The 22,345-nt window shown below is 46.9% G+C and overlaps 1 protein-coding gene across 1 annotated transcript in view; it reads right to left on the reverse strand.

The window, feature by feature from the left end:
• Rim (Rab3 interacting molecule) overlaps positions 1–22,345 on the reverse strand; it is a 67,291-nt gene that overhangs the window by 17,508 nt on the left and 27,438 nt on the right. The window contains exons 7-18 of the mRNA XM_086914004.1: positions 22,136–22,325; positions 15,382–15,583; positions 14,824–15,069; positions 11,940–12,207; positions 11,356–11,610; positions 10,463–10,648; positions 7,003–7,032; positions 4,336–4,480; positions 3,830–3,996; positions 3,585–3,757; positions 2,989–3,226; positions 2–1,609 (exon numbers count right to left, since the gene is read on the reverse strand). Of these exons, the coding sequence (XP_086770130.1) occupies positions 2–1,609; positions 2,989–3,226; positions 3,585–3,757; positions 3,830–3,996; positions 4,336–4,480; positions 7,003–7,032; positions 10,463–10,648; positions 11,356–11,610; positions 11,940–12,207; positions 14,824–15,069; positions 15,382–15,583; positions 22,136–22,325 (3,708 nt within the window). The remainder of the gene's footprint in view (position 1; positions 1,610–2,988; positions 3,227–3,584; positions 3,758–3,829; positions 3,997–4,335; positions 4,481–7,002; positions 7,033–10,462; positions 10,649–11,355; positions 11,611–11,939; positions 12,208–14,823; positions 15,070–15,381; positions 15,584–22,135; positions 22,326–22,345) is intronic.

Genomic DNA, 22,345 nt, shown 5'->3' on the forward strand with positions numbered 1-22,345 from the left:
CTGCTCGTAATCGTCCATACTCCCTCTGTCGACGAAACCCTCGTCGTCGTAACCCTCCACGTCCCATTCGTAACCGTCGTAACCACCGTTCTCCAAATACGAATCGCTTTTTCGCGCCGCTGTATCGCGAACAGCGGAAGAGGAACGAGCTCTTCTCCGCCCTCCTCCCTCGGGAGGATCGTAGCGGGATCCCTCGAAATCGGGGACGAGTCGGATCGAGGAACGAGGGATCTTCCTCCTGTCCCGCCCGTATCTCTCCACGGCCTCGTCTATGCTGCAGTATATGTGCTCGTTGTCGGCGTCGGCGAGACTCCTCGCCCGGGATTTCTCCGCCGCGTACGTGGCGGGTACGTCGCGATCCTGGTGGAACGTGGCCGACTCCCCTCTGTACCTTCGTACTTTCGTGGGATCCTCCCGGCCGAGCAGGAGGGGATCCTCCCTACCGGCGAAACCGATCGTTTGATCGTCGCTGCTGAACGAGTTCTCCTCCGATAGGAATTCGTAGGAATCCCGGGGATAACCGTCGATAACCGTCGCCGGGACGGTCGAGCTCGTGTCCAATCCCTGCTTGTCGACGAAACGCGGCATGTAAATCTCGGTCTCGCCGCAGCTGAACTCGGAATCGTAGCCGTAGAACGGTTTGTGATCCTGTTTCAGCATGTAGTCGTAATTCTTCTCGCGGTCGAGCAGAATGTTGGTGGGCATCTTGTTGTCGTCGCCGTTCGAGTCGAAGTACGATTTGCTCTGGTCGCCGAGGGCCGGTATCTTGTCGCCGTAACCGGCGTCGTTGATGGCGAGATTCTTCTTCAACTTACGGCGGGCCGTCCTCAGGCTGTCGTCGCTGAATATGTTGCTCGAGATCGTGTCGTACTCGAAACTCTTTGCCCTACGCGAGAGCGTGCCCGCTCCTAGTCCGAAACCGGCGTAACGATCGGCGTAGGTGTCGTGGAGCACGTCGTAGTCGAAGCTCCTAGCCTTCGAGAATAAAAAAGATCTACGCGGCCGCAAGCTAACGTCTAGATTCCTAATGCCGAGATCGTCCGTAACAACGTCGTGCAACAACCCTCTCGAGAACAAGTGGTGCCTAGATTTCGCGCTTCTTCCGCCACGATCTTGCCAGCTACGCGACCGTCTACGAGCGCCGGCCTCCAGTTGATAGGGCGACGACGAGTATCTGTCGCGAAACTTCTCGATGAGGCGATCGTTGAAGTCGACCTGAAGGCAATCCTCCACGTATATCTCCGGTATACGTTTCTTTGAGCTACCCGTAAGCTCCTCCGGCTTGAGCATGTAACCCTCGGAGACGCTGTACTCGCTGGTCTCCGGGCTGTAATATCTCAGCATGTTCTCGTCGACTGTCTGCGACCTCGTGAACGGCGTACGCATCTTTCTGTACAACGAGCGCACCACTGCGGACTTGCTCCGTACGAGGGGATGCGGGGTGGGATTGTGCTTGCTGGGGTTGTTGCTCCTGGGCTTGGTGGGATTGTTGTTCGGACAGTGACATTCGCTGCAGGGTACCCTAAGTCTGTGCCTGCGCCTATTGCGCCTAGGGGGCAGGGGCATTGGGGATATGACACCGGGTATTAAAACGTTTTTAACTGTCGGTCTGCAAACAATGTTTTTCATATATAGAGTTTTAGCGCTTCTGCGATTATCAGGTTAAATTCGATTTTCTTTCGAGCCCATTCTTTCATCTTTTCTTTTCTTTCTCTTTCTATTTTTTTTTCGTTCATCATCAAAGAATAAAAGAAGAAGAAGAAGAAGAAGAAGAAGAAGAAGAAGAAGAAAAAGAAGAAGAAAAACGTAGACGTTCTACTCGCGCGTTCGCGATCGATCGAACGCGTTCTCTTTTTCCTTCCGCTCTCGCTTATCCCGACTTTTCTTTCCTCTTTCTTTACTCTTTCTTTTCCTTTCTCTTTTCCTTTTTCTTTCCTCTCTCTTTTTTCCTTTTCTTTTTTTCTCGTCTCTTTTCGTTTCGATCAAAGCGAGCAAAAAGAACGTGGCAAAGAAAGAAGAATTTTCGATCTCCCGATTAATTTTGTCGCATCTTGTCACTCGCCCGAACAAATATATACATACGTATATACATATACATATATATATAAATGCAGGTTTATGTCTGCAGGTAGGACGTGCGACGATTGATTTATCGATACTCTTTGTACGTACGTATATAAACAACGTTATTACAACAATTGTGAAACGTGTTTCAACGTGTAGATATACCTAGCCGTTCGACCAACGCCACGCACTAATCCCTGCTTTATTAGAATGGGACGATATTAAATGGACATTGACACGGTGCATAGGAGGTGCAAGTTCTAGCCAACTAAACGCAGGTAGAAAGAGAGAATCCTCGAAGAGAGCGCGGAAGGAGTAACGGGGTAAACCTATCAAGCAGGCGGCGGCGGCGGCGGCGGCGGGCGGGTGGGGGGGGGGGGAGATGAGACGAGTGCAACTACGGGATGTCATTTCATTCGGCAATGTCCATTTAATTCCAGGGATTATCGTCGTCGATGAGAAGGTAAGCCATCAAATGTTCCATTCTGTGCACACGGTGTACATGGTCCATCGACGAGCAATAACGATTATTAATTTATATATATACACACACACACACACGGGGAACGAAAGCGTTTTACTCTATTCTTCTCTCAGCTGTGGAAAATGCATGGATTGGAAGAGGGAGAAGAGAGAAACGAGAGGAGACGCGAAAAGAGAGAGAGGGGGGGAGGGAAGGAAGGATTTTATTGCACGATTCAACCGAATGTCACGTAAAAATGGTACAGTGGATGGCTGTCTCCTCTAAAGGGATAATTTCTTCTCTATGGAAATTTGTCTTGCTTTGTACACTGATTTTGAAATGCAAGGTCATTGACTCGACAAAATAATATATATATATATACATATATATACATATAAAAAATATATATATATATATATACACACACACATATAGTACAATAGACATCGAACTATACTCACATTAGTCCTCTAGAGCCACGTGGTCGTTCCGATTGCGTACTGAAGGCACTGCTCGTCACGGAGGCTACACTCTCCATATCGGAGTCACCGAGATCTCCAAGTACGTCTTTGTCAGGACTTAAGTGTCCCCTTCGCGGTCTGTGCATTCGATAAGCGTGACTGTGCGGCAACGATAACGGATCGTGATCTATCGAGAGTAGATCCGAGTCCGACAGACCGCTGTAATGTCTTTCCCAACCTGGAAAAAGCGAGAATCATCCCCCTGTGAGGGTATTCGTCGATTCCTGCCGCGCGTGAATTCCGTTCTTTCGACTGGAGAAAATAAGATACGCGTAATCGAAAACTATCGCAAAATTGTACACCTCCGAAATTTTATTATACCGCGTCAAAAAGATATCCAAATATCCAATTTAATAACATCGTGTATACGAACTCGTAACTCGCCCCGGCCGAAATTTCGGGAAACAGGGTCAATCAGGGTTGCGGATTTTCACGAGGTTATAATGTTCTCGTATCTCTAAAACTGGTATTCGAAAACTTTCGAATTAATATTCCGCGGCGAGGGGATCGTGTGTAAAAGTAGCACGAGCTCTCACCTCCCATGCCCGTACTCCTGTACGTGTGCACCTGCCTACTTCGGTGTCTCATGAATCTGGCCCGCTCCTCGAGGTCCTGGGCGGCCCTTTCCTTCAGGGCGGATGGGATCAGAGGCAGCTGCCTCTTCTTCGGGCTGCCGGTGGGAGTGGCTGTCGCCGACCTCGAGCTGAATCTGGAGGAAAAAAAGAGAAATCAGCGTTGTATCCCGTCCCGATAACGAAGCTCGTTGGCTCTCTTCGCGTACCTGGGTGGAACGAAGCCGTGCGAGTAGGGCATGGATCTGTGCTCGGGCGGGGACAGAGAGCGATGACCGGTGGGACTTTGGGACCTTCCGCGGTACCGAAGGCTCGGCGAGTCCATGGGTGCTGCACTGTGCGACCTGTGGCTCATCATTCCTCGATGAATATCGTCCTGGGGATCAAACGAATTTAACGTCAACCGTCCGTACTCCATACCCATACCCGTTCCGTAGATGGGAACGAATCGATAATCGCGTCGAAACACGGATAACAGCGTGTGCAAAAGGAAGCTATAGCCCACGAAATCATTGTTAATTTGAGGCACACATTTCCTTCGATTCGTCTCTTTTTTACCAAAATTTTCTTTTTTTTTTTTTTTTCAACAAACGATGACTCGAAATCAACGTGCGATTCCTCCAACTACCGATCCGTTCCTCGACCGATCGTTAAATTCTCGAGAGAACGGGGAAATTTGGGGAAAACGTGTGGAAATGACGCAGCAACGACTCACCTTGCGATAGGTCTGGTAACCAGAAATAGACGCCGGTTGATCCCGTATAAGGGCCCGTTTACGCCCCTGCGGCGACATGTCCCTTCGACTTCGATGCTCCCCGTCCATGCAGAGCTCCCTTTCCGGCGGGGGGCTAGAATAGTGGCTGCTCCGGCATGCGTTCATTTTTTCGCCGATTAGTGATCGTCGTGTTATCCTTTTTTTTTTCTTTTTTTTTTTCTTTTTTTTTCTTTTTACAGATGCGTTTAAAATATGGGCGGAGGGGTAAGGCGAGTGCTTGTGATCTCTCGCGCTAGATTACAGAGTGCATGCGGCCAGGCTGGTTCTCATTGGCGATGCTTTATCAAATATGCATTCTCTACGCTCTGCGCGTTGCAACCGTGGCGCGGTTCTATCCGTACGACTGGTCACACACGAACGAGCTCGGTAAGCGACAGACCATGGCACAGAGGACACGCTCTACTACGTGGCGGAAACAATAATGGATAAACGCAAGAAGGTGTTCTCCGTATTTGGGGTAAAAGAAAAAGAAAAAGAAAAAAAAAAAAAAAACGAAAGGCGATCTCGATAGCCGAAGTACTTCAAAGCCCAAAGCTCGGGCCAGCTTGTTCCTTTCGAATATTTCTACCGTACGTTTATATATATATATATATATACACATATACGGTGCATAAAAGGGTTTTACGAGCGTTAACCGTCTCAATCCTTCTCGTGGAACAATTTACTCGATCTTCGAATAATCGTGGCCCTTTTGAACGGAGCCGAGATCGAATGGAATTTCGGGAAACGAAACGAACGATGCACTCTAATCGAACATTTTATATCACGAGTTTCTTCCATCCGTGGAAGATATCGTAGGAGAGGAATTAATTTCGATGCAACGCTGGTATCGATCCACGCGAGGCGGTAATGCGAGCGGTCGCGATCCACGCGCGTAACTACACCCTTAGTTGCCAATAAAAGCGGGCCGAGTCCGCTTGGACCGCTCTCGGTGTCCTTCCCGCGGTGGAGGGGCGGGTTGTTGGCAAGAAGCTACTCGGTAAAGAAAGGGTGGTTTGGCTGCTGTAAACAATGGTCGGCTGATCAACCGAGCCAAATGCGTAGGAAACGGCGGCGGGGCGAGATTGATCGCGCGCGAATCAACCAGCCGACGCGATTCCGCTTCCTGGCAACGATGGCAACGCCAATAAGCATCGCGGAACTGGACGTTGCCCAACGACGAATCGGTGGAAAAGAAAAGGAAAGAAAAGAAAAGAAAAGCATTCCGTCCGGAGGAGGACAGAAGGGGGAGGGGGAGGGAAGAACAGAAACGGAGCCACCCCGGCCGATGCATCGCGTTTGCACTAAGCGTTACTAAAAAGCCATGTCCTCGCGCAAATCTAAGTCTCGTTTTTCTTTTTTTTTTTTTTTTTTTTAAACGTGAAGAGATGCAAGAAGCGATGACATGATGACGCCTACGTGTGTCTACATGATCGGTGACCTACTGAATCTCTGCGCCTAACTAACTCGTCTTTTTTTTCCCTTTTTGCGCTTTTTTTCTTCTTCCCTTTCTTTTTTTTTTGTTCTTTTCTCTCTCAATTTTTCACTCGTACTCGCTCGTCCAATCGTCTCCGAGTGATGGCGAGTCACTAAGGTTTCTCCTCGAAATGCCGAACTCGTTTTTTCTTTTTTTTTTTTCTATTTCTATCGTTTGCACGCGACAGAGACGATCCGCGCGCAAGCAGAGGGGAACACCGAGAGGACGAGAGCGGAAGCAACCACGAGCGGCTAATACGGGAAGTGGAGCTGCGTGATCCCTTTACTTTGGAAGCGACTACGTCTCGAAGGGTACCGTATCTATCTCGGTTGCACGCTCGCTTTAACGAACGCTCTGCCGACGCCCTCGCGCGAATATCCGACATTTCCACGTACGCAGATAGAGCACACCCCCTCCCCCAGTTCGAATATTATTTCGATGTTATAGGATCCGACGTTATATTCGAGAAGTTTCCTACCGAAAGTAAGGAAAGGCGGCTTATCGTGCACGAACGTGTAGATTGGCTAGGCTCGAAAGATTTCCCCAACGATTCCATTCGTCGATGAATTCCTCCTGTTCTTGTTGTTGTCGTCGTTGTTGTCGTCGAGTTCGAGCGAGTTTTTATCGTATCGTTGATGGGTGCGTGGAGGATCGAACCAGAGATTGTTTCCCTAGAGTAGATTTCCCTCGTTTCTCGCCGATAATAATGACGCGCGAAACTCCGGCGTGGTCGTTAGTCGGACCTCGTTTCGAGGAGGAACGAAAAAAAAAAAAAAAAAAAAAAAGAAGAAAAGGTGGGAAAAATACGGTCTGGCGCACATTTCCGATCTCTTTGAAATACGGCATCCCTCGTTTCTTTGACTCTTTTTTGCCAGCCATCTCGTCGATCTGACTCGTCGCGACTCGTCCCGTCGCGTTGGTACCCCTCCCTCTAACAACTCGGGCAACACCTCGGGTGTCGATCGTGTCGTACGTACGTAGAGGAAGGAGGAGGGTGGAGGAGGGAAGGGAGGTCTTTATCTACACACGCGGAACGCTACCTTCAACCTACCTAGCATGGCGAGGATGCAAGAGACGCGCGTGCTTTGCGTGCGTTTCGTGAGAGAGAGAGGAGGAAATATAATAATATAATATCTTTTTAATGGCCGTACCGCTTATAATTTGACGGCATATTATGAAACCTAAAAGATAAACAAACAAAGAAGAGATAAATAAGAAAGGAAATCGATCGAGCGGGGGAGGAAGGGGGGGGAGGGGGAGGGAGGAGGATGATCATTACGGAAACGTAATCATCGTTGTAAACGTCATCGTCGTTGAACGATGACGGAAGGAGTGGGAAGAAAAGGTACACGTGTCCCCCTCGAGGAAAGGAAAAAGAAAAGAAAAGAATAAAGAATAAGTAAATAAAAGAGAGACGGGGAGGGGAGGGTGAAAGGGAATTCGTAGCGGAGGAAAGAAAGAAAGGAGAGTAATCTGATCGTGCGACACGTCGCGGCCGCCGACTCGACCGACGATGGATTTATTAATGTGTAACCAGTGAAACCCCTTTGGATAATCCTGTTAGACGATATTGAAGGTTATTAAATATCTCTGGCAGCCCGCACACGCTCGCCTCTCCCTCGAACGTGTGTCGCCTCGAACGTTTCAATTATTGCTGCGCGCGCGTATCCCTTTTCGCGGGCTCGTCATCATCATCATCAAGGGAGGGGGATGGAAGGAAAGGGAGAGGGGGAAAAATTGGTCAGCGACTCGCAGATTGAGGCCATCGTGGATTAACGAAGCACGCGCCGTTCCGATTCGTTTCTACAGATTCCTCGACACGACCTCGAGAGACGGCAGAGAATGAATCGTCGCTCCTCGCCGCGTGTGCTCGAAATATAATGAAAAATTGAACGTATCGACAGAGAGAGAGAGAGAGAGAGAGAGAGAGAAAGGAGAGATGACGGGGAACTCGCGAAAGTTTCGAGCGGAAGATCGGCCAACTTTCCTCGGTCATTCGACGCTGCGTCGTGCAATTTTCAACGAGCACCGCCAACTTTCGGATATTATTATTCGAGCACCCTCGAATCGAAGAGGGTCGGGGCACAGATAAGGCGATTGATTACAAACGAAAGCGAACGAGGCGAGCGTGCAGGGGAATCCCGAACAGGGCAATCGCATTTGCTCTTGTTTCTAGGAGGAATCGAGAGAGGAGAGAGGAGGGCGAGAATTTCCGCGGAATAAATTTACAAAAGTTGGGGGAAAAATTGGTGGAGAGAGATTTCGAGGCAATGAGAAAATTTTGTTTGTACGAATCCCGAGTGGGTGGTAACCTCGTGGTGGATCTTCGAGGCAAATGTTCATCGAGATGAGCATCGAAACGATACGACGATGACCGCGCGCACTCTGAACACTCTTTTCCTCGCTCCTTTTCCTCGCATCACACGCGATGTGACTCCACGAGTTTTCACGTTTCTTTTTCACGTCTCACTTGTGACGTATGTTGAAATAAACGCGTCGAATCTCTCGTCGAAAAAACATTCCAAAGTAGAAGGGGTAGTGTATTGTCACACGGATCCTCGAACGTTTAAAAAAAGGAGTCGATCAATTGGCCACGGGCCCATGCCCCCGCGAGCCAATGAATCCAAAAGATACCGGTGCTCACAAAATTCGAGGAAATTGCACGAATTGCGGCAAAAAACTTTATTAAGCGTCTCGTTCAAAGTGGATTTGTTTAGACACGCCGTTCGACGCGGGGTTACCATCACCGTCCGTAGCCGTGGGCTTCGAATCTCGTCCTTTTCGCTTTACCTTCTCTTTCTTTTTTTAATCTCTCTCTCTCTCTCTCTCTTTTTCTCTCTCGCTTTCTCCAATTTGCTCGCCCTTTCCTCGTTTTTCTCACCCCTTTCGCTTCAACTCCGCAACTTTCGGCGATAATCGTTATGTTATTCTTTTATTCCTTCCCTCCCTTCGGGAAAAATAAAGGATCGGAATGGCTGGATGCACGAAGAAGGAAGCACTTTGCACTCACAAATAACGATCGGACGTCATCGTTGGAATATTAATATGGATACGGGGCTCGGAGGCTGGCTTCCGCAGCCAGCGGTGGTTGCAGGCCAACTGGCATGTCAATTGGCTTGTTGCCCAGTTTTATAACTTGGCTCCCGGCTTCTCTTTCTCTCCCTCCCTCCCTCTGTTTCTCACTCTCTCTCTCTCTCTCTCCCTCCCTCCCTCTCTCTCTTTCTCTAATTCTCTTCCCCCGCTACACTCTCATTCGCACCCTCCCGTTGCCCCCGCCGCCATTGTCTCTCTTTCATCGTTGTGGTCGACGGCTTTACGTCACGACGACGACGTCGCCGTCTTCCGCGAACACACGACACACAAAAACGCCGCTCTATCCCCCCTCCCCCCTCCCCCTCCTTTTCCCGCAATTGTCCGGAGATTCACCTGGTGAAATCGAACGAAGCCGGGAAATACTTGGGACCCTTTAAGCGTCCATTATTCCAACACGTGTTTGCTTATACAAAAACAGATATCTGTGAGAGAATAATAATTCTCGAATTTTTTTTTTTTTTCTATCAATCGAGAATCATTTTCGAAAAGAAACGATCGTACGATTTCGAGCATGAATTTCATCCGTTACGTTTCTTTCGGTATCTTTTCAACAATGAGCAACAAAGGCGAATGATGCATGGAGGAAACGGTTCGAATCTCTAGGCTAATCTCGAGTACCGGCACCGCCTCGTGTGTTATCGACGATTAAGAGCGCGTCGCGTGCCGCCGAGGGAATAACCATTACGACGACGACGGTTACGGTGCCGATTACGAGACCTGTGAACGAGGAATCTTAAGTCGGGAATAATAACGCTCGACGGATTAATAGACGCGAGCTCCTGTTGGCCAGACAGACACGCTGCTTCGTGTTAAGCGCCATTAATTCCTGCCCAAATTCACCCGCGTCGAATATCTTTCTCTCTCTACTTCCTGCACAAAATGTCTTCGTCGAACGACATGGATTCGCGAGAACGCGAGTCGTCTGATCTCGGGCGCATTAATATTCCAATCGCGTATCGGAAAGAATCAGCTCCTTCCTTTTTTTAGAAGAACACTTTCTTCTAACTCTTCTAATCGAGCAAACATCGACTGACGTACCGAGTTTGCTACAAAACAAAACAAAAGTAAAAGAACGAACTCATTAAAGCGCATCGATCTGCATGCAAATGAATACGATAACAAGAGCTACGCGTGCAGATGCAACTGAACGTTGCGTTTTTCTCTTTTGAGACAAAATAAAACGAGAAGAAGGCGGTCTCAAACTTTTAAATACGTTTAATTGTTAATCCGCATATCGACGGTGTCTATAGTGTTGACGATCCACGAAGTTTATTCCTCGTTAAACGACGACCGACGCGTTCCTGTCTCGTATCCGCCCGTGCAAGATTTCTTTCGCGCGTGAAAGTAGCAAGGCGCTTCTCTCTCTCTCTCTCTCTCCCTCTCTCTCTTGTCCCCAGTTTTATAAATGTATATATCGTTTCGCGGGAGGGACAGGGGGGGTGGTGGTTGGTCGGTAGAGTGGTTGGGGAGAGTCGTTCGGGACGCGACCGTGGAGAGATTTTCGAAGGATGCTCTTACCTGGAGGAACTGCCGATACTGCTTATACTGGCACCGTCAGCTGTTCTCCTTTGCTCCCTGGAGCCGTCGCAGTCCGTGATATCGCATTCGGAAGTGTCAGAGTCGCTGAGCCGCGACGTCGTCGACGGTGGACTGAGATGGCAGTCCACCGGTGTTATCACCATGTCATCGGGCTCCTGATAGTATCTGTGCAACGCGAAATTTAGATCTCACGCTACGCTCTTCTCGCTAGCGCTAGGTGAAAAAGAATCAGCCGAACGGATTCCGCTGAACGAAACATCATCGTTTCGTTTCGACAAATTTTTTTCCCCCTGTTTATTCTATCCTCGAATTTCTTTACTATCATTTTCTTTCTTTTCTCTCCCCCCCTTTTTTTATCTATCTATCTATCTAACTATCTATCTATCTGTCTGTCTGTTTATTTCGTTTACTCCGTTCCCTCTGTTCACTTCACGAGTTGTTATGCGCGAGAATGTTAGACACGCGCGCGAGATTTGGACGTGATAAAAGGGTGATAAACGCACGTGACCGTCGACGGATTCCTTCTCCCTCAGCCTAAGATACTCGGAAAGAAATGGCTGCACGCCTACACACACACACACGCACACACACACACACAGGCCCCTAGGCCCTTCTCGCAAAGCTGTAGAAGACTCGGTCCCAAGACAAAGTTTTTTGTATTTTGCATTCAGCGACTAAGAAGCGCAAAGAGTATTCGTCAGTCACCAATCTCTAAGATAAAATTCTCACCTAATTCTCTCATTGCAACAAGCGGACGAATGCGTTTTTTAGCGATTTGCGTCTCATCTCAGAGGCATATGAATAAAGTGAAACATCCTAAGGTATATATATATATATATATATATATCGATTCGCATAAGTGATCCACATACCCAATATGCCGGTGCTCGCTGTGGCCTGCGAGGGGGTGCCACTCGGCCTCCTCGTCGAAACGCGCCGCCGCGAGCTCGAGGACCACCTCGCCCAGGAAGTCGTTCGTGTCGTACTTCCCGTAATCCCAAACCGTGATCTCGAGCGCCCTTTTCCTCAACTCCGACACCCTCCTGATACCCTCGTACACGAACGTCTGATTCCACTTCGGGTCGTTCGTGTTCGCCAACGTTTTCGTCCGTCTCTTCGACTTTTCGCTGGGGGAAAACGAGATTAATAATAAATACGATTGCACGTAATCGCTCGTAATCGATATGGTTGACGAGAGAAGTTTCGGTGGCAACATCGTTTGGCAACCCGGCCAAACTGACCGGCTACCTTTTGGCCCCCGCGACTCCTTCTTAAGGAAATGATTTATCTTTTCGAAAGGAGGACAGCGATGGCCCGCCCTCCGTGAAAACGTTTCGCGCTCTCTCAAATGCACGCCTCTATTTCGATTTCGCGAGAATCATCCGCATTTCTCCCGTTTATATAAGAACATATATGTATCGAAGGAGTGGATCGGTTTCCGATCGAGAACACTCACCTCTTGTCGGGGAGCAGGAAGATCTTGGCGTAGGGATTTCTGGGTTGGCCGTTGCTCCTGGGCGTGAGCCCGGCCGCGCAGATCAACGTGACGATCAACCGTAGCGCCACGGGATCGAAGCTCAGCTTCACCTGGAGATTACCACCGACGTTCGCGTTGCTGGACGACGCGTGCCGTAGGTGTCTCGCGTGTCCTCGGGCGTGGAAATCGGGCGAGCCGGGCGAGGTCACTAAAACCGAAGGTTTCTCGCGCCTCGCGTCGTATAACTCTGCAAGTGATCGTTCAAGCGCCGACTAGATTTTAGACGTTTCTTCCTCGTAACCTGGCGTGCTTCGAACGAAATTGGAATTGGGCTACGTGGGTGTTAAAAAGGTGTCTATATACACGTGATGTGTAAAATATGACGTAGGAAATAGTATAAATATCGCGTGGGATGTATGTTATGCAAAGACACTAGCATTCGCGAGGAGGAGAAAAGAGGGAGAAATGGTCGGCGCGCGACTAGCTCGACGCTTTTGTATAGACGCCATCTATAGAAGGTGGATATGGAAGGAAGATTGGCGGACAAACTCGTGAAAACTGTGGGGGCAAAACGGGGGCGTGGGTTCGACGATCTTTTACTAGGGCGCCGAATCTTGGGATAGGCGAGGAGTGTATATATCGAGGGACGTTCGAGTTACGGGCAAATGCAAGAAATTCGAGCAACTTACGGGCCAACGTTATCTCCGATATAACTTGTTCCCTAGAACAACGTGTAAAACGGTTGTTTCGCGAATTTCGATTATTCCGGGATTGAAACGGGATTGATTGGATCGCGTGTGGATTTTACAGCGATTCGACGAATATTCAGCAAGACGATTCGATTCAGTCGCTCGAATTCGATCTTCGACCGGTGTCGAATCGCCGTAAGATTCCCCGTAACTTTCCATCAGGACGATGCAATGCAATTTGCGGGCGGACGCGTCCATTCCATGGGTATGAGAGGTGTTCGCAATTCACGCGCGAGTCGCGCGAGTGAAAAGAGCCATGCGTTAGACGCGTCGTACGCAGCCGGCGGAAAGTAGATGCGGTGAAAGTGGTTCGCGGATGCGTTTATTAACTGGTGGCTCCGCGTGACTGGGCGTCAGGATGCGATACACGCGCATACATACGTCGCCGGTGCGGTTGCGTTTTCTCTTCGTATTCGGTTCCTGAAGAAGACGTGGTCTGGCTATCGGTCGATTATTTATAAAATAAAAATAAAAACTGCTTCAACAATTATTTATATATATATGTATATATGTGTGTATATAGAAATGAATTAAAAGAAAAGAACGATCGCAAGCAAAACGTTCACGCTCGTCGTTTGTTTGTTTTTTTTTTTTTTTTTTTTTTGCGACTCGTGATCTTAAGTCACGAACGCAAGGTGTGCAGCTTTCGACGAGTCTATAAGAAACAAAAGGAGGGGTAGAATCGCGCGAAAGAATGGCGCGTTACAAGGATTCGAACGCGTTTGATCGGCCAATATCGAAGGGGAGAGCGAATTACGAACGACGCGATCATCTTTGTGTTTGTCAAAGTTGTTGCTCCCATAAAAAACACTATGTAATCGTAGAAAAAGAAAAAGTTAGCATTGTGGCGGAGGGGGATGCATTGGCACTACCTACTCTCTACGCTCTACGATAACATCGATGGATGGGTACAGAAAGCGGACGAAATCGAACAATCCGTAACGGGGCTTTCTCGGTTAAAAAGCATAGATCTCGATAATCGTTGCTCCTTTGTGTTCCATTCCGTCCGGGAATGGCAAATCCTTTCCGGTTTTTCGCCACTCCTCCCGTGAATCTTCCCCCAAGGAGGATTATCGGTGAGAGAAAGAGAGAAAAGAAAGGATGTAAATATATAATATATATATATGTAAATACAAGGGAAAGAGTCAGAAGCATGAACAATCGGGGGCGGGGCTAAAACACCGATTATTAAGGATCAAGAAATTTAAGAAATTTGAGGCCTACCCCATAGAATACATTTCTTAAGACCTGGAATACGAAAAATCATATAATCTGTGACAATATAGCGTCGCTTTCAATGCGCTTAACTATACTATAGCTAATAATAATTAATGGTATCGTGACTTGGGGGGGGAGGGGAGAGGAAAAAGGAAAACCCGATCGATATTTCCAATGCTCTCGTGCTTTCAATCGACATTTTCTTTTTTCTTTTTTCCCCCCCAACAAACTCTCTTCTAAAAATTCTGGAGAACGTGTATTATATATCTCGCTCTAAGTTAGCTCTAGAAACTCTCTATATACTACGTAAAATGGATGCTACGTAAAGGTGAAATTGTCGAACGATGTAACGATGATTGTTACACCATCTCTCCTTTCAACCACGAATACGAAAAAAATATCGAGAACTCGATCGATCATCGTTCAACAATCACCCCTTTCTCTCAAACTGCTACTCGTTCGCAACAAATTCCCATCTTAAAGTATACCTCTATCGCAACCGAGTGAGCTTCGCTCGTTTGTCTACCTCCATTGTCTACCTTCTCTACCTTCTTCGTCGTCTAAACGCGCGTCTTACGCTCCGACCACGGTTCGAATTATCATCATTTTTCTTTTTCTTTCTTCTTCTTTTTTTTTTTTTATATTTCGAACGTCACCGTGTCCGCTCTACGTACACGTGTATATATATATATATATACATACATACAAGTATACGTATGGTAGCAGGCAAGAAGGGAGACAGAGAAGAGAGCCTGAGAAAAGTCAGTCTTCTCTCGTGTGTGTTCAACGAGGAAGGGAATGGTAAATAAGGATAAAGAAAGAGAGACGAGTAGAAGATAGTAGAAGAGAGAGAAGAAGAAGAGAGGGGACGAAGGGAGCGCGAAGCGCATAGTCACCTTTGTGATGCTGCGGCCCGGATATCGTCTCCGGATGCTTTTGCCTCCACTGGGTCTGCGCGGTCTTCCTCACCGCCATCGCGGGCACAGGGCCCGCCGAGGCCATGGGGCCCGTAGCCGACGATATATTCCGCGAGACAACCAGCTCCACTTGGGGATCCTGCCTCGACTCGGCGATGATGTCGTAAACCTCGCCGAAACTCTTGCCCTGAAGGGATCTGCCGTTCCACTTGATCACCTCGTCACCTGAAATCGTCGAATCGTCCGAATCGGGTGGCCAGCCTCCAACCAGCAATTTATTTACTTGGGATCTACCGAGTCGCCTCGTTTCCAAGCGTTGTATCCGACCGACAGGTTAGTCTCGAGGAGGTACGGGGAAGAAAAGAAGTCGTGACGCGAGTATCGATGAAAAACGATGATTTGGATCGGATTGGGTGTGATCTTGGGTTGGGAGGAACCCAACACGAGACGAATTCGCACGGAGGGTGGCGAAGGTAGGCGAAGCATCGAACGTGATAAAGAGGGGGAGGAATTCTGTGGGTTAAATTTATTTCTTACCGGGTCTGAGTTGACCTTCTATGTCGGCCGTGCTACCCTTCTTCACCTTCTCGATGACGGCGCCCATGGACCCATCCTCCAACAGTTTGCCGCCAACCACTTTCAATCCGAGTATGCTACTACTGCTCCCGGAGCCGGACTGCTTTCGCAATACCATGTGGCCAATGATCTTCTGGCCGTCTCTGCTCACTTGCCATGGATGCTACGAAGCGCGGAGAAACGGGTTTTCGTTGGTTTCTTTTTCTTTTCTTTATCGTCGTTACGACTTGGTCGCGTCTCTCGTGAGAATGATAGAGGGACGGATGAAGGGGGAGAGAGACGCGTGTCTCTCTCACGCTTTCGAACTTGGGAACCAATGCGATGCTTAATCTGCAATCTTGGGAGGTTTCGCGATCCTGGATTGGTAATATCGTGGATTGGTTTCCAAATTCCTTGCGTGACATGGACTGATCGCTATGAAAGTAATTCGTGAACGGGCTTGTGACGTTGATGGTTTCAAGCTGATCTTTCCCCGCAACAACATCCTGCGCCCGCCTCGATATATATATATATATGTTGTATAGCGTTTAATCAACCGTCAAAGGAAACCCGGTATCGATCCGGCTCATCAGTCGCAGGATATTTCTGTCGCGGGGGTGATTTCTGATGAAAGAGAAGCTGAGAAGAAGAGAATGGTAGCGATTCCTGGCGATGCGATGTGCGCAGCGGACGGAGAACACCCGAGGACCAGTTTCTTGCTTTCGCGTTTTTAACAAATTAGCGCCACGTTTTCATCTTCACCATCCGTTCGCTCGGGTATCCTCCTCCTCCTCCTCCTCGTTATTATATATAAAACGTGTGTCCACAGCGAGGTGAGTCTACGTGTTCGAGAGTGAAGTATATAAGTATAAAATGAAGTAGAACGAGATCATCAAGCTTGACGGAAGAAAGAAAGAAAGAAAGAAAGAAAGAAAGAAAAAAAAAAAAAAAGAAAAGAAAAACAGAGTTAGAGAAAGCACTTCTATGATACATCTAATGATCGAATATACATCTATTTACATACACGGTATGAACAGTGACGCTAGGCTCATGCTTCGCGGCATGCTTCTCTTCCCAACGAGCATACGAGCAGAAAAAGCGACAATCGCAGTCCCTTCGAACGTCCGATGTTCGAGGCTCTCAAGGTTCCAGGCATGCAACAGCGACGTGATTGCAATCGTAAAATAAGAGGAGAAAGAAAAAAAAAGAGAGAAAAAAAAAAGAGAAAAAAAAAGATAAAGAACACCGTGGAAGTGAGGTATCTTTATCGAAGAGCGATTCGATTTAATCTGGTGGATCTACTTTAGGGAGAGGGGTCGCCTCCTTCCAAGGGGTTTCCAAGTCGATCGTGTCGATCATGAGCGAGTCGTGGCACTTTCGATTTCGATGCAGACGAATGTATGCGCAAATGTGTTCGCGCGTTTATCCCAATCGTACCTTTTAACCCCTATTCGTTGGATAACTTTAACCCCGATATAATTGGCTGCTTGAACCGTGTCACCGTTTATCTTTTATTAATCCTCCCTTGTTATTTCTTCTTCTCTCTTCTTTTTTCTTTTTTTTTTTTGTTTGCCCTAATTAAAGGATCCGAAGAACTTTGGATTCGTTCACTCGACACTCGAGCTTTTCTTTCCACTTTTCATTTCCACAGATTCGGATGGGATACTTGAAAATTAAATATCTCATTGACGAAGATAAACGCGCGTACGAAAAGTTTCGTTAAAAAAATGCTTGTTAAATTGGAAAAAGTTTAAATATGCCTATTATGAACGCGAGTTTTTAATTCACGATATTCTATTTTTTTCTTCTTCTTCTTCTTCTTCTTCTTCTTTATATATGTATATATATTCCATTCCCATTTACTTTCTCCTTTCTCCTCCTTAAAGCTTAGAAACTAACGTTAAGGAGAGAGTACGTAGTTTATGTTTCGTCACGAGCACACGACAGGCGCAGCCAATTACATCCGTTTCCGGGGCGGCAAGAGTCGCGGATTTATCAAAAGACACCGCGAAACCGATCGACGAGAGCCTAACGAGGTCGTCAAGACTCGTCACTGCTTCGGATATCCTTTGGCCGTGCTCCAATTCGATTAATTATGAAACAGGTACGCCTCTCTCAACAACCAGCCATCCTTTTAATTGGACGGTTTTGGATCGGTACACCGGTAATCGTCCAAGCTTATCACCCAAATCGAATTTGAATTGAATCGTAATCCTATAAACGAGAGTATAAAAAAATTAAAAAAAAAAAAAAAAAACGCACAATGCTTCGTAATATTCAAAATGTTCAAAAAATTGCGAGCGATTATCTCGCGATCTTCTTCTCGATCGAACGCGTGAATACGAAGAAAGGGACGAGAGATTTAATTTCCTGCGATCGTGATGCAATTTCCATCGATCCTGTTCTGCCTCTTATCGGCTCGATCGACACCTGTCGATTATTCGATGGGACGGTGACCGGCCTCCCCATCCCGGAAAAAAAGGGGGTCGATCTTGATTCGACCGAAGGAGTACACGAGATGATCCGCAAATGGGATAAATTGCACGATTCCCGTCCGTTTACTCGGATCGAATTTAATCTTGCTTATTTGCTTCTCATAATTGGAGCACGGCCTTTCCAACCCTCGACCCTCGGCCGACCCTCCACGGTTTCTCCTCCCTTCTTCTTCCATTTATTATCGAACGTCCGTGATCCGTGGCTACGTATCAGGTTTCGTCCAAGTGCATCGAGTGATTTCGTTGGTAATCGTTCGTTCCCGAAAGAAAGAAAGAAAGAAAGAAAGAAAGAAAGAAAGAAAGGAAGGAAGGAAGGAAGGAAGAAAAAAAGAATGAAAGATCTCTTAGAGAGATCGAGATTACGCAGGGTAATTGTAGAAAATTAAAGGGGAACGATCGAGAGATATTTTGTACGGTCGAAAAAGGGGCCTCGGGAATTCGGTCGTGGCACAGCCGCAATTCCCTCGTTCTCGTTGCGGCGCGGAGAATTTTCCCGAGAATTTTTCAAGAATTACCTCTCTTGCCGAGCGCTGGATTGTCGTTTTTATTGCACTGGGTATCGTACAGGGTGTTCCGGGCGGGGTTTAGAAGAAGACATAATCCCTCTCGTTTCAACCGGGAGAAACTTTGAAACATCCTCTACTCGCGGGCTAAAAATCAATACGAGATGCGATACTTTGTTTCTGAGAGGGCCTTCTCGTGCAAACGAACTCGTCAGTCGCTACTCGGGACGGCGACTCGATCATAACGAGATAAATACCTCCCCTCCGAAAAATATCTTTCTGTAATAAAAATATTACAAGAAAAGGTAAGGAAAGTTTCTAGTTTCTCTCAATCTCGTTAAACTGCTAAGATACAACGTTTCTTAAAATTTATACCCTCCCCCCCCTCTCTATTTTTAAACGGAATCTCGCAATCGTCCTTAAGTCTCAAGAAGCTTTCCATTCGGGAGACGAACGATTAAACGGGCGTGCCGATGCGGTGTTTCCACGGCTTATAACTCGGTTCCGTTCGGGCGAATCCGAACGAGAGACGTTCGAGATTGGAAAAGAATGGGCGCGCATCGGATCGAAATTCGAAGCCGATTTACGGGGCCGCGTAATAACAATAACGGATAATCGAAGCGTGGCCGGCCATCGGCCATCCACCGACACCAGCCAACTGACAAATGCGCCCGGCAAGGAGGCTATCGGAAAACCAGCGCCCGAACCTGCTGCAACCCGCCCGTCCGGAACTACGAGCGATGATGATTGGCAAGACTCTTCTCGCGCGATGACACTGATGATTCTTTTCTTTCTTTTCTTTTTTTTTTTTTTTAATCACGTTGGTGCTGCTTCTAACGATCTCTACCTTTTCAAGCTCAACTCGCAGGAACCATTTCGGAATAGATGATTACGATTACGAACGGTGGCTCCCGATTCTGAATCGATACACGCATAGTACATAGAAGTACGTACAACGATGTTTTTCCCCCTGTAAAACGAATGACCGATTCCGTCCTCGATTCCAACGAGTGCAAAATTTAATCGCAAACACGAGTGGTCCGTGCGAGTTAAACCTAAATCGATCTTCGAATCGATAGGACGATATTTATCCCTCGTTCACGATCAAATACGAACGAGATCGTATACGATCTTGCTATAATTCGAGATTCGAGAATTTTTTTTTATAATCTCATCGAAGATCGAACGAATCGAGTGAGATTACGCTCGAGCCTATCCTCTCGCGCTGAACGTGAGAACGTTCGATAAAAGGAGGGGGGAGGGGGGGGGAAGGGGGGAGAGGTAAAATTTTTTCCGGTATCCACGCTTTACCGTGGATCGGCAAAGAAACGAGTTTCCAATTAACACCGTGGCGTTTCGAAATTCGGCCGAAGAGCGCGATCCTGTTCAAAACTTGATTAAACGCGGTCGCAAATGCCCCCCTCCCTCCATCCCTGGCCCCCTCCTGGCCGTTTAATAACGCGGGGCGATATATCGTGGCGGGCGATGTATCGTGTGGTGAATGAACAGTGGTGATGTCGGTGGTGGTTTGGTGGATAAGTTGGTGGTGGATGAGGGTGGTCCGTTGCACGACGGACCGTTTCGCATTCACCGGGATGACGAAACACGGATTGCGAAAATCGGCAAGAAAGAAGATCGGTAAAAACCCAACGATCCCGGATATCCCGAGGATGGGGATCGAGAGATGCCTCGCCGTTGGTGAGAGTTGAAGTTGTGAGAGCTAAGAAGAAAGAGGGGAAGAAACGGCAGATGAACCGATATATGCGACGAAAACGAGCGACGATGACGACGATGACGACGGGACGAATGAATCTTTATCGATATGCGTTCCATCGAGTCGTTCGATCGAGTAGAACAACAACAATAATAATAATAATAATGATAACAGTACAAATGGCTAAAGTTTGAGAAGAGATGAAATCGATGAGAAGGAGATAGATAGATAGAGAATAGAGAGAGATAGAGAGAGAAAGAGAGAGAGAGAATGAGATTCGCGAGGAAGAAAGCATCCTATTCTAAGTAGCTGTATAATAATCACGGGAAAGGTTTGGGCCGAGGCCCGAGAGAGAGTTTGTTTAATCAGGTGAGATCAATCCAAGACTCATGCGATCAGGTGCGATCAAACTATGTGTGTTTGCCAGGAACATTGCATTCCCGTCGCGTTTCGTCAAATGCTCTCGCTCCGTGACACGTTTCCGCTGATAATGCTAAAAAAAAAAAAAAAAAAGAAAGACGCTCGACAAAAGGAGGTCCGAAGGACTTGCGCGTAACAACCCGGATTCGATATACAAACTAGATCTGTATATATACATATATATTTATATTTACAATATAATATAAATTTATATGTATAATATATTAGAATAGAGATGCGTGGGAAATAATAACGTAACGTAACGAAAAGTACGCGGTATCCAAGCACGAAAGCCTTCAAGCTCGAAGTTTGGGGGTGAATCGAGCAAAAGAGGTTTCTTCGTCGTGCGAAGTTCACAATGTATATATATATATCTGTGTGTGTGAAATGGCAAAGGAGAAGGGAGTAAGAAAGAAAGAGATAAACAAAAAAAATTAAAAAAAGGAGAAAAACATATAGAGAGAAAAAAAAAATATATATATATTGTTTGAAGACGCGGGTGGAAAACGGGTGGAATCTTTCTCCCTCCCTGAAACTTCGGCTCGCCCGGCATTTGACATAATTACGTCGTGTCGATTAACCCCTTCGTCACGCATTCGATCCTTTCACGCTCGATTTCACGATCTATTCAATGAACGAACGAAGCGTCTAGAAATAGAGAAGAAAAGAAAAAAAATATATATACATATATATATATATATATATATATATATATCGCATATCTATGGTATCTATGCGTGTATCACATCTACTCGAAAACATTGTATCCGAAACGTAAGGAAAAAATCGTTATTCGTTTCTCCCTCGTCGAATGTGAACGGGCCGTGAACGAAAGGGTTAAATCCAAACGTTATACTAAAACTACTACGCTAATGGTACATGAATATCAATCAAATAATCAGGCACTAATAAACAAACCACGGATAATAATAATAATAATTATAATAATAATAATAATAATAATAATAATAATAATAATAATAATAATAATAATAATAATAATAATCATCGTTCTATGTATGTCTCTCTCCACTAAAGCTATATATATATATATATGAGAAGCAAGGAACGAGGAGAAGAATTAAAAAAAACCGTATTCCACTTTGGACGACAGAGACCCGCGACGAATAATTGTCTAAGCGCCACTTCGTACAAATTAAGGCGCGATTATTAGACGCGACGTGGGGGGGAAAAAAAAAAAAAAGTATACACAGCTCGTGAAATCTTGTAAAAGCCGTGTCCGTGTTTTTTTATTATCTCGTTCGTTCTTGAATCGCTCGCGCGACATAGACCCCTTTTACTCGATCATCCACCGGCTACATTCGTATGTGTCCTATGTGTACAATCTCTGATCGAAAGCGACTGGCCTGGCCATGTTTCTTTTTTTTTTTTTTTTTTTTCTTTTCTTTTCTTTTCAATTCTTTTCTTTTTCTTTTCTCGCTCGAGAGAACTCGAACTCGTAGAGAGAGAGAGAGAGATCGATGGAACTCTAGCCTTTGTTCGTGTTGTTCGTCGATCGACAGTAAGCAAATTATTGTATTTTCCCGGAAATGTTGAAATTGATACATGAACGATCGACGCGAGTCGAGTAACGGGCCAAGTACCTTGGGCAGGTCGCCCCTGTTGCTGTCCTCACTGCTCGTGAACGTGCTAGAGGTGTCTATCCCGGAGTCTTTGGTCGCGCTGTCTTGGCTACCCTGCCGATCGGCCTCCCAAGACCAATCCTCCTGAGGGCCGCCGACATTGGTCCCACCGTCAAATCGTACTGTCTTTTTCCCCCTCCTCTCCGTGAACCTAATGGACACGCCACATAC

This window comes from Apis florea, unplaced genomic scaffold, assembly GCF_048593485.1.
Source record: "Apis florea isolate Af1SG1 unplaced genomic scaffold, ASM4859348v1 contig_3564_pilon, whole genome shotgun sequence".
NCBI classification, from domain to species: Eukaryota; Metazoa; Arthropoda; class Insecta; order Hymenoptera; family Apidae; genus Apis; species Apis florea.